The 14051-nt window shown below is 40.5% G+C and overlaps 1 protein-coding gene across 2 annotated transcripts in view; it reads right to left on the bottom strand.

The window, feature by feature from the left end:
* psme4a (proteasome activator subunit 4a) overlaps positions 1-14051 on the bottom strand; it is a 47167-nt gene that overhangs the window by 12620 nt on the left and 20496 nt on the right. For both annotated transcript variants that reach the window (XM_041789135.1, XM_041789136.1), the window contains 18 exons: positions 13361-13626; positions 13034-13220; positions 12841-12930; positions 12685-12749; positions 9875-10025; positions 9692-9790; positions 9539-9608; positions 9372-9439; positions 9063-9278; positions 6939-7096; positions 3471-3566; positions 1261-1316; positions 1083-1139; positions 904-959; positions 592-690; positions 433-495; positions 257-352; positions 26-157 (listed from right to left, as the gene is read on the bottom strand). In XM_041789135.1, the coding sequence (XP_041645069.1) occupies positions 26-157; positions 257-352; positions 433-495; positions 592-690; positions 904-959; positions 1083-1139; positions 1261-1316; positions 3471-3566; positions 6939-7096; positions 9063-9278; positions 9372-9439; positions 9539-9608; positions 9692-9790; positions 9875-10025; positions 12685-12749; positions 12841-12930; positions 13034-13220; positions 13361-13626 (2025 nt within the window). The remainder of the gene's footprint in view (positions 1-25; positions 158-256; positions 353-432; positions 496-591; positions 691-903; positions 960-1082; positions 1140-1260; positions 1317-3470; positions 3567-6938; positions 7097-9062; positions 9279-9371; positions 9440-9538; positions 9609-9691; positions 9791-9874; positions 10026-12684; positions 12750-12840; positions 12931-13033; positions 13221-13360; positions 13627-14051) is intronic.

The following is a 14051-nucleotide window of genomic DNA, read 5'->3' as shown; positions in this document are numbered from 1 at the left end:
ACAAAGAGCAGGAAGGGACTTTTACTTTGAACTGCTGCTGCGTGACACTTTTGTTGTCTGGGATAAGAAACTCGAGGACGTGGGGGATCAGATCTCTGCAGCAGAAATTGTACGTTCCCAATGCAGTGAACAACACATTCTGAGCTCTGCTGCGAACCTGAAAGGTAGTACAAGGTTTCAATTATGTTTAAGAACAAATGGCAAAAGTTGTGATTGTGACTACATAAAACTATTCATGCATTAGTGCAAAACTCACCTGGCTGTAGGTGCTAGCTGACAGCCTTAAAAGATCTCTCATCAGCTCCTGGTGAATGCTTCTGTACTGGCATCCTTCCACTGTCAGCTTCCGCAGCTGATAATGGCACAAGAATTTGGAGTTATAAACACTAAAAAACAATTAGTTATAGTGCAATTTCTCTATTAATGACATACCTCATGCTGGAGCATGACTCTGTCTATTAGCAGAGCTCTGATGTGCTGCTTTCTGCCATGAAGCTGCAAATACAAAGGCAAGGCATACTTGTAAACTACCTGTCAGTTTAAAGCATAACACAGCGTATTAGTATAAGCAATGAAATGTCAGGTTCTCACTCTGTTTTCCATCGATTTCTTCACAAGGTTAAAGCTTTTCCAGCGGGAGTCAAACTCGTGTTTGTGGGAGCCTTTGAAATGCAACAAGTCGCTGATAATCTGCAAGGTATCACAGATGGAGATATTGATTTGTGTTAAGATAAAGGCATCTGAAAATGGAAAAAGTGCATACAGACAGTTCATATGAAGTCAGTGTCTGCCTACAGGATGTCCAACACAGAATATGTGAATTCACACTCTAAAGATGTCATGTAAGTGTGGATTTAATTTGTAAACAATGTGCCAAGACATGTTGTGAAATCTTCTGCCAACCTTGATGATGGAGAAAAGAGACTTGGTGTCATCTTCTGAGTGCTCCAGGATGTAATCTGCAAAAAAGGTGAAGGAGTTCAGCAACTATAGTAAAATGTGAGCTTGCCTGGTTATATGAATGTCAAAAGAACTTGGGATGTAGTTTAGAGCAGACAGACCACTCATGAGTAAAGACTTACGCAGCAGCTGTCTCATCACACTGCACACAGCATCTCTGTAGTTCTCTCTGGATTCATCTGCACATAGAGATTATAGATAAGATTAGAGTGGCAGATTACACTCAAACAAGCCTTGGAAATTACATTGTGTGCAGAGATATAGAATTATATTAACAGTGGTTCAAGGTGACTTCTATACCGTATTCCATTCCTGTGTAGAGGTTGGTCTCATCCAGGTTCACCATGCTGTGGACCCTGGAAGGAAAAGAGATGAGAATTTGAATTTTATTTTTCAGTCAGACTAAGAAACTCTATGAAATAAAACGTGTGATTTAAAGTCTTTGTTCTCAACTGGTGGGTCAGGACCCAAAAGTGGGTTGCAAAGCCATTTTAAGAGGGTTGCAGATGTGTTGTGTTGTATGTGTTTGAACCTTGATGAAATCCTTGCAGACTAAGTGTTAACCATACTAATTAAAAAAAATCCCTTTCCCTAAAAGCAATAGCATTAGCAATGCTTGATTATGACAAAAACCTGAACATCGTCATTCTGACCGATATTGAGGTCACCATTATTACACAAACCACTTTGTGAGTAAATTTCAATTGATTTAAAAAACTGTTGTTTGTTGTGTTGCCCTCAGAGGCAGCCACAGCTGTGTAACAAATTCTGGGAGGCTAAATTGCATTGTTTCAGGTTGGACTCCTCAAAACCAGGATGGTTCCATTTCACTCAGGTCATTTTACCTTTATTTGTTAACCAAGAGCTCCCTTTTTGTCATCCTCTTCAGCTTGCTCACTTTTCAAAGCACTGTTTGTAAAATCCCGCCACCAGAGGGCTCTCAACCAAAACAACAACACAATATGATGAGATCAGCACTGCCCATCTCTGCTGCTTGCTTCTCATTTAAAATTGCGGAGTCCATTCAGTAAAAAGGGCACCTCATAAGGCAAATTTACTAGACAGAAAACTGACATTTTGTTTTCATTCATAAATCTCTGAACAAAGTGGTCCCAAAATGCACATGTGCACTGGAAGCAATGCTAGAGCACATTTGCATAGTGGGATCACTTTCAGTGCAAAACTGGAAGTGTCATTTTCAGTGCATTTCTCCCTCATTATAAGAAATTTATGAATGAAAACATAAAGTTGGTTTTCTGTTTAGTGAATACGCCTTATGAGGTGCCGTATTATTAAACAGAGTCCTGAATTCAAAACAAGAAGTACTGAGAAGGAGGGGGCATGCTATAGAGGTGAGTTTAGACGATTAAACTGGAAACTATGGCAGCCTCCATATTTTGAGATACTAATATTTAAGATACTGTAAGACCTGAAGTTAAAAAAGATAAATAACACAGGAATATTATTTTGTTAATCAATATAGATATTTTAGTGCAGAAATTCTACATACTTTATCTTTCAGTCTAACTGAAGTATAGGGATGTGTGCTGTTAGCCAGCTAATTGGTAAAATTTGGACATCAAATTAAGTGGCACAAAATTCATTAGTTGGTTAAATGAATTATCTATCACTTTTTATAAATACAGGCCAGAGCTACCTGTCAAATGCTCTTTTAAAGGGATATTTCAGGATTTTTGAAGTTGGGTCATATGAGGTGCTTGGCTACAGTAGTGGCATTAGCCTCCAGTGATTTCTGTGTAATTTGATCCTGTTGTTATTACGAGCTCGAAAAGAGCTGGCACATAGCGGCTGTAGATGGGAACGTGTTGTCTGTGTAAATTAACTAGTTTTACGAATATATGGGCCAAGAAAATATGTTGGCTCGCCTGTGCGCTGTGTCGAAAAACGTACACAGCACTTCATTTCTCCCAAAAAATCCCTCTGTGTCAGGCACTAATTTACGATGCAGCTTTCGCCATTTTGTATCCTTCTGCCTCCGCACAATGCTTACGGTTAACACATCCGCCGGTCAGCTGGGTGGATCACAGTGTAGCGGGGTTAAGCATCGGTTACTACAACCCATTTGTCCGTTTTTTAATCTGTTTTCTTTATATTCAGAAGATGCCGCGTACTTGCATTTATCCAGGCTACCAGTGGCATAAGGTTTCATTTCAGGGTTAAAGGGATATTTCAGGATTTTTGAAGTTGGGTTGTATGAGGTGCTTGGCCAGTGATTTCCGTGTAATTTGATCCTGTTGTTATTACGAGCTCTGAGAGATTTTGTCCGGCCCATTTTTTGACTTTTGTGTATAATTATGTCAATTTTGTCTTCTTTTTTCTTCAGATTTTTTGTGTTGTTCCAATGCACAGAAAGGCAATAAACACATGTATACCAAAAACATTTGTAATTGCAACAATTTCTGGGAGAAATGGTCTATTTTCTGGAATAATTCCAGAGGTGCCAATACTTTCATCCATGACTGTATGTGTTTGTGAATGTAGCTTCTCACAGTTCAGGAATGGGCTCTCCTTTTAATGGAGGCATCAGACTTCCAGCTCCGAGGAGGCAATGCTGAACGATGGTCAGGCTCTGCAGGACATCATCCCTGAAACAAACATTATTATAAATGTTAGATACAGTCTGAAGCAGAGGTTGTGCTGGACTTTTTTGTTGTCCGTCAGTTTGACGGAAAGGGTCATAAAAATTCCATCACGCCATTTTACAATACGTCATTATAATTTCCTCTTTAATATCTGTAATATGATAAAATTCAATATGATTTTATTAGTAGTGTTTAATTAATGATCTATCCTGACACAGAGCTTCAAACAGCCCATGCTCATGCGTCACAGCGCTGACACAAGTTGGAGAGATGGAGAACAACTTTTTAATTCTGTCTCTGTTATGACCTGTGAGTATGCTACAAACATATGCCTTTATCTGTTATATTTACATGACTGATATCATGGAAACTACGGTGTTAAAGTGAGGTTTAGCGAGAGAGAGAGAAAGAGAGAGAGAGAGAGAGAGAGAGAGAGAGAGAGGTGGATCGGGTGGGGGTGAGCGAGCAAGAGAGAATAAAGCAACAGGCGCTGATCTAAATCATCATTCACCCATCTCTCTGTTATATTTCCATGGTTGATATCCATATGATAAATAAGCTAACTTTGGTGTTTAAAGTGAGGGTTCAGTGGTGAGCAAGCGAGGTGGAAGCAGCAGGAACTGTTGTGAATCATTGGTCACCTTAGACCAAGGGTGTCCAAACTATGGCCCGGGGGCCAAATGCGGCCCACGGTCCAATTTTGATTGGCCTGCAGCAAATTCTAGAAATAAAATGCAATATGACCCACATTTGAACACAAAGCTGTTGCTTGACTGTACTGTACTTAATAGTTTCAGCACAAGATAGTGCATCTGTAAACAAACATCTTGACAAGAAGAATTTATTGATATTTTTGAGACTAGTTTGAGACAACCCTGTACATGGTAAACACTTACTTACTCTTACTCCCTGATAGGTTATGGCAGCAAATGGCAGTAACCAATAATATTCCAGGGGCAGAGCTAGTGGTACTTAGGGGCAAACAGGGCCCCCTGAAATCTGATTGGTGTCCCCACAAACCTGGAAATTATTATGTATTTGCCCTGTCAGCCATTAAATCGAGCATTTAGCATTAGTTTAGGCGGGCCACAGAGTCAAGCTCTGCCCTGATCAGCTAATTTGTTCTAATCATGCTATTGACCAATTGCTCTCATGGTGCCTTATTTAAACTGCTCTTCCAACCCTCCTCCACCCCAGCTCCTCCTTTATTCTGCTTCTGACTTAATCAATGTCATATACCTCGCCTTGTGGATATGAAAGTGGCCCCAACATCTTTATATATTTTTGTATGTGGCCCTCAATGGAAAATGTTTGGACAGCCCTGCCTTAGACACATACCAAATTTCGCATGAAATCAAACCTGTAACGAAAAAAACGGGAAAAAAACGACAATTCGGCATCAGTGTGCAGACGTGAGTAGAACAACATGAAACAGGCTCACTGTGCAACGGCCTCTGCATGCCGACCTGTGTACTGGAATACCTGCAGGCTGCAGCAGCCTCTCTGTGCACTGTCAGCATGGAGACCGACGCTCTTTCATTAATCTACGATGTCGAGGTCAGTGAGAGAGCCCACTGGCTACAAGATTTTTAATAGATTAAATAACCTCCTTGATAGTCCATGTGTGTAAAATGGAAAAGGTCTATGCATCTGTCTGCATGTGTGCGCTGAAATGCAGGCTCATCCTCATCATTCCAGCCCGTCAAAATAACGGACAGCCTTCAAAATTCTGCGTCATCCTTCAAAAAAATCTGTCAATGACGGGGAATATTCAGTTAACGCGACCTGTGGTCTGGAGCTAAAGTAAAGAAGCAGTTAGGAGACTAATGTCGAGACCAGACTACATCTTAAAAGCATGATTAGAGCCTGATCTGGCAGTCGTATAGTTTTGAGACATGTCTGTCCCAAAATCATTTGTTTTAGCTCATGTGGCGTCATTGTGAACAACAATCAAGGCAACATCTTCGATGACTCATGACCTCCTGACAGAAAGTCTGGCATGTTTTTCGTTTTGCCTTCTATTATTTGTTCCATCTCGTCAGTGAAATTGACCAGAGAGATCACAGAGCGCTCTGCACATGCAAAAGTCATAAATTTAAACAAACCAAATGGGAACTATGAGACAGTGGAAAAGTTTGTCAAGCTCTGGCAAGAACATCCTTGCCCATCCCAGAAATATTGGCATGAAATAGCTGCCGTACTTGAGCAACCTGGCGAGTAACTGCCATTGGCATTAACATCATGCTGGCGTATCATTCAACATAACAACAGACCTACAAATGTCTGTGTAGGTTCTCATTCATCCAGGCCATGGTTATCCAAATCTTTGTCATGGGGCCAGCTGGACTCGATTGAGGTTCTTGAAGACACCTCTTCAGCTCTCCTCCAACAGGCTTCTTCAGTTCTAAGGTGACTGGGGCTAGAGCCAGAAAATATCGCCTCTGTTGATCTTTCACATGCTAATGGTCTGTCCTCTTACATTAAAGTTCAGACACTGGCCAAAGAAGATTGCTGGTCTGAAAGAGGTGTCAAGGAAGCCATCCATGTCAGCATCTCTCATCCCCTACATACAATCAGCCTTGGATTCCTTTCAACAGCAGTCCAAACAACGCTCTCACACTGGATCACATGACCTAACTTCGCGTGGCCCTTGCAAACCTGAAGAGGCCCAGGAGGACACGCCCACAGGTGAACCAGGTCAACAACCCTGCTTACGACTCTCAGATGACCACCCTGATCATTAGCATATGATGGGTCAACAGAGGCTATTAGGAGTTTTCCACTATGACTTTTGGCGGAGAAAATTCAGATCAAGTCATGCTAATTTACTTTTCCATCACAAGTTTGGCCATGCTGGGCTACACCGCATCAGCCCAGAATAGTCCTGCTCTGGAGTCATCATTTAGGGATGATGCATCAGCTCTAGACTCACCTTCAAATAAGTAGCTCAGTTGTGGTGGAAAAGTAAATTCTGACAAACCAAGTAGAGTCAAGCCGCTCAATGTAATGGGAAAGGCCCATCTATTTTCTGGCCTCAGTCTCTTCGGATCTAAAGCAGGCTTTTGGAGGAGACACAAAAAGTCTTCAAGAACCTCAATCAAGTCCAGTCGCCCCCTTGTTGAAGATTTGGACAGACCAACAAATGAATTATGGTACAAAGCAGTATGTTTGTTTGCAGCTTTGTTTCCAGTATTGGCTTTCTGCTAACATTCAAACACTACTCCTGATGCTTAATCAGATACCATTGTGTCGTCTGTTTGTAGCTCTGTGATTGCCTTATTTGACCCAGTAACCATTGTTACAAGCTAAAATATCATGTAGTCTGACCTCGGCTTAAGAGAGCACAGGTGAATGCTCAGACTTTTTCCTGCTTACCTGCTCATGTCCTGGTCTCCCTGTGCAAATCTCTGAAGGCGCTGGAGTTCAGGCTGCAGGAGCAGGTCCAGTAAATAGAAAGAAAACGCTGTCTCTTCCACACTGGGCACATGCCACCGGATGTCCAAATTCCACAGGTCTCCAGGCCGACCCCAGTCCTACGTGGGTCAAAATAAAAGAGAAAATCATAGATTAAACATTAATTAATAAAGAAAAAATAACCAGATCCAATAGCACAACCTGATAAAAGTTGAAGTTTTGTTTTTACTGAACAATTCTGACCTTCATTGTAAGGAAAAAGCAGGGGAAATTCTACTGATCTGATCTTTTGAATCCTTTGGTGCATAGAAATATCAGGAACTGACTGTCTGCCAGACAATCTCTACTTACCGTGTTTAAATACAAAAATACAACTTTCCAAAAAAAAAAAAAAAAAAAAAAAAAAAAAAAAAAAAAAAAAAGGACTGATGCAGAACAAAACAAATTTCCTTGTTGGCAAACCAATCGCCAAGAAAGAGACGTGACATTTGTTTTGTGTAGCCGGACACAGTAATCCAGTCAAGTGATCCACTGTCCATCCTTCAACCCAGGAAGACACTTAATGAGATCAAAGTACAGTCTGCCTCACTAACTAACCATCTAAAGAGGAGAGACAATTAATCAAACTGGGTCACAGAGAGTGCAACAGAGAGGTTTTGTTTTGCTGGTAATCTAGGGACAAACGTCTGTCATTGAAGGTTTTTTCATTTTCAAAAGCAGCAACAAGCTCCTTAATCTTTAGCTACCAAGTACTTAAAACTGGCTGCTTTGTCTAGAGTGGTGATTGCAAAAAGGTTTATCTTGCATGTCTGGAAAATGGACTCTGTACCCAAATGGGGGATTTGTGGTTGAAAGAAACTGGAAGCTAACTATATCTGGATAGAGTGAGATTTTATAATGAAGGCAGAGAACAGTGTTGTTTTTAAAAAAATATATACATTATATTTTTCAATAGGACAGTGGATAAAGTAGTATATTATGATGAGAGAGAGGGTGGTGACATGCACGAATCGAGTCACAGGTTGGATTTCAGCCCTGGCAGCCTGCTTGGAAGACTACAGCTTCTGTGGTGTGACCTAACCACTAGGCCATCAGTGCCAAACAGAGAGTGTGTTTCATGAGTTTTGGGACCATGTATTGAAAGTGTTTGATAGTAAGATGTGGAGGATCCAATTTAAAGAACCCTCTGTTACTTACTATTTGTACTCCTTTTGTTTGCATTTAAAAACACTCGTGCACCCCCACAAAAGCCACGGCTTTGTAAAGTTTTAATAGCTTCTGTTGCCATATCAGTACCTTATTCATCTATTTTTGTTCGTTTTACCTTTTTGAAATTCTACAGAAAACTTAAAACACAAATTGTAAATAAATAAAAGAATAAGGCATGTACTGGTTTCTTTACAAGACAACATTATAACCAACGTATTAATAGTAAGGACTAATGAAAATTGTTAACTGTTAAGATGCCTGCTTTGATTATTCCCTGTCCTCCACTTTTAACATGTAAATACAATAAGAAAGGAAAACAATGCCCTTTACTTCATTGATTCTTCATTGCTGTGTTTGGTATAACCAGAACTTTGTGCATTTGATATTTTTGCATTACTTTGACAAAGAAATTGGCAACATGGTGGCCAGAAAATAAACAGCCCAACTAACAAAAACACTTGCACTGGTAAGCAGGAATGATAACAGCTTGTGCTGAAACATCACTGGAGCCTGACGCTTCGATGTTTAAAGCAGCCACAAAAAATAAAGCAAGACTAATGTTGGTCACAAGTCAAAAAATGCCTGACTGACTTGATTATATAAGCAAAGAATCAATAACAGTAGCCCTTTTCAGAATACCATTCTGTACCAACACCATCATTACATCTTTGTACTTTTCTTTTGATTCTGCAGCAATATTAAATGAATGTACAAGTCTGTGATTTCCCATTTGGAAGCAGTATATGACATAACACCAGCACAGATGTCGTGTGACTTGGTCCCACCATTACACCCCCATTACAATGACATTTAAGTTGAGAGTATACTGGGATGTAAATCACACACCTTTATTAGGTATATGAAAAGGAAAAGTACCTTGATGGGTAAGTAGTCACTGATTGGCTGGTGGAAACCTCCAGGCACGCTGCAGTACTCTGTGGGGTAGATGAGGGCTGTGGAGCGAAGGATGTGGTGCAGCAGGTTGCAAGCTAGGGTGTAGCCCTGCTTACACTTGAGGTGGAGAGTCAACTGCAAAATCTGGACCAGGTCAGAACGATAAGGCAGGATCTTATCGCCATCGACTCGGGTCACCTGAGGATCATATGGCAAAGAGCCAAAGATACAGTAAATGTTGCGGTAAATACTGGTTCTTGGGTGAACTACCTATGCGCGAGTCTAAATCACCTCAGACAGCAGTTGGAGATTCCACAACAACTCCTTGTCAAGCTCCTCCTCATTCAACACTTCCTCATCTGATTAAAATACAAGTGTAAGTCAGAAATATAACAAGGAAGAAAGCGTTTAGAAACCCCTCTGAAGAAATGTCGTTCACTGTGTGGTTCAACACTTACTGACGGCGATTTGGTTTATGGCATTGCAGCAGTGTGGCACAAACATCTTGAGAGACTCTGCAGGGTGACACTGAAAACGGAAGCACATCAAGAATGAGGAAGGATAAGGCCAAAAAAGGTATTCATGTGCAGGTTTAAGTGGAAATGACTTACCTTGGCAGCTGCTCTGCACATGTCAGCCACCATTCTCCCAGCTACACGCGTCTCAAAGATGTTTGTGGTAGCAAAGTTGAACACCTTCTCCAGAGCCACCTGTTAAAAAAAGTTCTCATGTTGTATAAATTAGGGAATGGAAAATGCATGACGAGGCAGCAGTGTGATGATCATGTCTTTTACCTTGAAGATGTCCAAGGAGCACTGTGTGAGGATGGTGCTAAAGGTGGAGGACAGGCCAAGCTCTACCAGACTCTCTAAATGAGTCATTTTCTCCGTTTCTGTTTCCTCTCGCGTCTGTTCCAAAGTGCTGCTGTCTATCAGGGCGAAGCATCTGTGTAGATAAAAAAACAAGCTCAAGTAATTACTGGAAAAAATGCTGAATCCGGCAAGCCTTGCTGAACTTACAAATTTCTCACAACATACTCAATTTGAAGTGCAGCATAGTGTCATCAAAACAAATTGGCTTGTTTCTATGAGATGTTAAAAATCCTCTCACAGAAATGTTCAAGAATTTCCTCTCTCCTTAGTGATAAGGTCAGATTACACATTAAAGACCATTATAGTCTGACCAGGCAATCCTAAGGTACCTGGTCCCATAAGCCCAGAAAGCAGACTCTTTTCTACTGTGTAATGTGTCATAGTGAATGACAATCCTGACTACATCTGGGGGCCTCCTGACAGAAAGTCTGTCGTATTTTGTCTTCTTCCCATGATCTCTTCTATCATGTCAGTGATGTTGACTAATGAGAGCCCAGAGTGCTCTGCACTTGCAGAAGTCACAAGTGTAAACATAATCAATGTGTAAGCTAAACAAGAATGATAAAGCTGATGAGACAGAGGAAAAGATTGTCAAGCTCTCCCTGTCTTATGCGTCCTCCAGGGACAACCACAACAGAATGAAACACCTCAGAAATGTTGGTAAGAAATAGCAGACATACTCCAGCAACCCTGGCTTTATCTACACAGAGATGAAAATGATCTATTTCTGTTTCTTTTTGAAAAGTTTTCTGTAAACACGCCATTGTTTCAAGAAATGTCCGCGTAACTATGAAACCATTCAAAACGACTGACTACGCAGTATGCCAGGCATGGAAATGGTGCTGTAATGCTGCCACAGAAATACACCAAAATCAGAGAAGAAGATTGTGGATCAAGCACACCCAAAAACCTTTCTCCTGGCTGCACTTCACGGTGGAACTAAGAACATGTGGCGTATGCCGTGCTCCATGACCTCTGTTGCTCGCAATGGTAGTTGAGGAGCAGAAGACATGAACACAGTCATGTAATCTTTCATTATTAATGATGATGGTCGGGCTCGTGCATGCGGGTTAAGTGGGCTGATGTAATCATTTCAGGAAAGACGTGTTTGGTTGTACATATGGAGATGAAATGGTTGGGGTATACAGACTTGTCACTCTGGGACCTAGTTTCAAAAGGTAGCGTTTTCGGGCTCCCAAAACACCAGTTCTTTGTGGATACAATAAAATACTTTTGCAGATACTCCTTAACCCTGCACAGTCCCCCAGTGAGTAACTGCTGTCAGTGTTAGTATCAAGCTGGCCAATCATACATCCTACTATTTGGATAGACAAACAACTTTAGTTTATCTATTTTATTTAGATTAAGAGTGCTTAACAAATTTATTAGACCACCTGTCATATTTGTCGCCGAGACCATCCAGCATCATGAAGTGCTTTAATGCGGACTCATTCATTTTCAGTGAGCTCTTGACGTTTTAACATTTTGAATAGGAATGAGGAATTTCAAACTGAATTCACCTTTTTATACCCAAATTTGAGCCAGCTCACTGGGCTTCTCTGAGAAGTCAGAAATGAATCAAGCATAACATTCAACCACTAAAACTAATTTTTCTGTTCAGGAATGTAAGTAAATAACTATAATTTAACATATTAATCAAGAAATAATAATGTGCTTTACTAGTTTTTCATTTTCATCATTTCAGTTAAAGACCTTCAACATATTAGCATATTAACCATTACAGAAACATAAAAAATGATTTTGGTAATTACCAATGCTGTCAATTTAGGGCAGCTGTGGCATAAACCTTACTTTGGGTGGTGGTCTAATAAATTTGTTAAGCACTATATTTAAACAGGAAAAATCTCATTCAGATGAAGACTCTCATTTACGAGAGTGGGCTGGCCAAGAAAGTTATACTTCTCATGTGAAATATTAATGGTTCTTGTCATCTGTTAGAAGTTTTCTGCAGTTGATGCTATTCTACACCTTATTAATTTGAAGCCTTACAATCAGCTGTTGAAGCTTAATTACTGAATGTAAAATGTAACTTGTGTAGTGCATAAAATGCCTGGTAAAATATTACTGATACAAGATCAGGCACAGTAAAAAAAAGAAGCTGTGGGAACAGAACAGAAATGCTGTGCATATAAGGAAAGCAGCGGTGTGCACACGTGCATAGGATAGTTTTAAAGAATAAATCAAGCAAAATTAAGTCAGTTTTTATAAGATGAAGTCAACTGAAAGAAAATCACTATAATGGCTCACGTGTCAAAACCTGGTAGACAATCTCTTGTGTATCCTCTATTATTTTTTGCTATCAGAAAAAAAACGCACAGACCATAAAAGACACACAATAACCAGCCTAAATTTTAGAGATGCCGATTCACACAGACATGTTTGCTGAAATATGGTAGGTAAATGCCCTGGAATTTCTACTCCAAAAATTACAGGATGGTCAATTCACACGGGATTAAAACACAAACATCCCATGTGATCATTACAGATCACCAGAGGTTCCTCGGCAACACTAATCCAGTGCGAATAGGACTTTAGTCTTAAAAAATGTTTCCGTTAAATGTAATTGGAATCAGAGTGATTTTGGGAAGAAGCCTTATTCACTGAGTAAGAATGCTGCAATGCATTATCACAACAGCAGAGAAAAAAATGCTACAAATGGGAGACATGTCTACAAAGCAGACTGGGTTTATTTTCTTGAAAGCGTCCCATACCTGTCCATGAATTGAAGCACAAAGTCTTCAAACTCAGCTGAGGCTGAGCACATCTCTCTTTCCACCTTTAAGTCAGAAAAAAATTACAAGCTATTAAAAAAAAGCATTGAGTTATGAAAAGAAAATAAAGAGAAGAGAAAATTATTGTTGCCTTACCTCTGTCAAGTCAGTTCTTTCATGAAGGGCAGACGAACAGTCCACCAAAGGCACAAGGGTCACAAATGTTGCAATAAACTGGAATGTGATCTGTGAAGGAAATTTTAATGATTTTTAATTCTAATTATTTAGTATTTTAAAAACAAGTAAAAAAAGACTGAAGAAAAGTACACAGAAAAAAAGGCATCACTACCATGCACTTGCTGAAGTCATTTGGGTCAACGCCCGGCAGAGCCCTCATGAGCAGAGGCAGCATGTGAGTGGGCCCCTCAGGGAAACGCTGCCCACCTGACACTAGGCTCCGTGCCACTCCGATCATACAGCTCAGGGTGGCAGTCAGCTGGTGTGGTTCTGTTAGAGTCTCCAGAGCTGGGTATGTTCTATGGAAGAGACAGGAAACAATCAGCTCTTTGTGTTCATTTAAAAAATCAAGGCCTTGTCTCTTACCTAAAGAGAAAACATCACTAACAATTAGAGCAGAACTTGCATAAAGAATTTAAACTTAAAACACTTCAGTTACCTCTCCAGAACAGGGGGAATGACTAGTTCCGGCCTCATTAGAGCTAAGTTCTGCAAGGCCTGTGCTGCATCGAGGCTGCCTGTCTTGCTAAACATAGCCAGAAGAACCGGCTGCATCATACTCTCCACAAAGTCTGTGATATCCTCCTCTGTGAGCTTGTGACTGTCTGGTATCGGTGTCAGCCATGTGGGTTTTTTGTAGCGCTCTCGGTGCAGCCGCCGCACCACACTGGCTGGGAGACGCTGGAGCAGCTTCATGAGTTTCATCTGGACAAGGTGACAAAGACAGAAAGACAGATACATCACAAAGAGGTGACTCACAGGCGGATGGCGGGCCTCCATGTTGTCTGAACAAATAAGATGTAGAGGATGTTGTATGGACATAATGGACTGACAAACACAAAGCCACATCACGTGAACACAGCTCTGTCTACTTAAAGGTTTGCACATCCTCAAAATGTTATTGTAGATTTACTAAAGTAAGCTTGTATTTTCAAAATGTAGATGCCAGCCAGAAATCCAACTTAGAAGCTCAGCTTCAAACATAGTTGGTTTAAAAATAAACTTAAAACATTTATAAAAGTCACAATACATTTTTTTCCCACGTATATGCCAGTTTTTAAGTATTGTCAAAACTTCTTCTGATAATCTCAGTGTGTTTAGAGTTGCATGGCAGTTTTCCTATGCATGGA

This window comes from Cheilinus undulatus, linkage group 6, assembly GCF_018320785.1.
Source record: "Cheilinus undulatus linkage group 6, ASM1832078v1, whole genome shotgun sequence".
Lineage (NCBI taxonomy): Eukaryota > Metazoa > Chordata > Actinopteri > Labriformes > Labridae > Cheilinus > Cheilinus undulatus.
The sequence above is the reverse complement of the archived record's forward strand: the minus strand, read 5'-3'. Positions and strand labels throughout refer to the sequence as shown.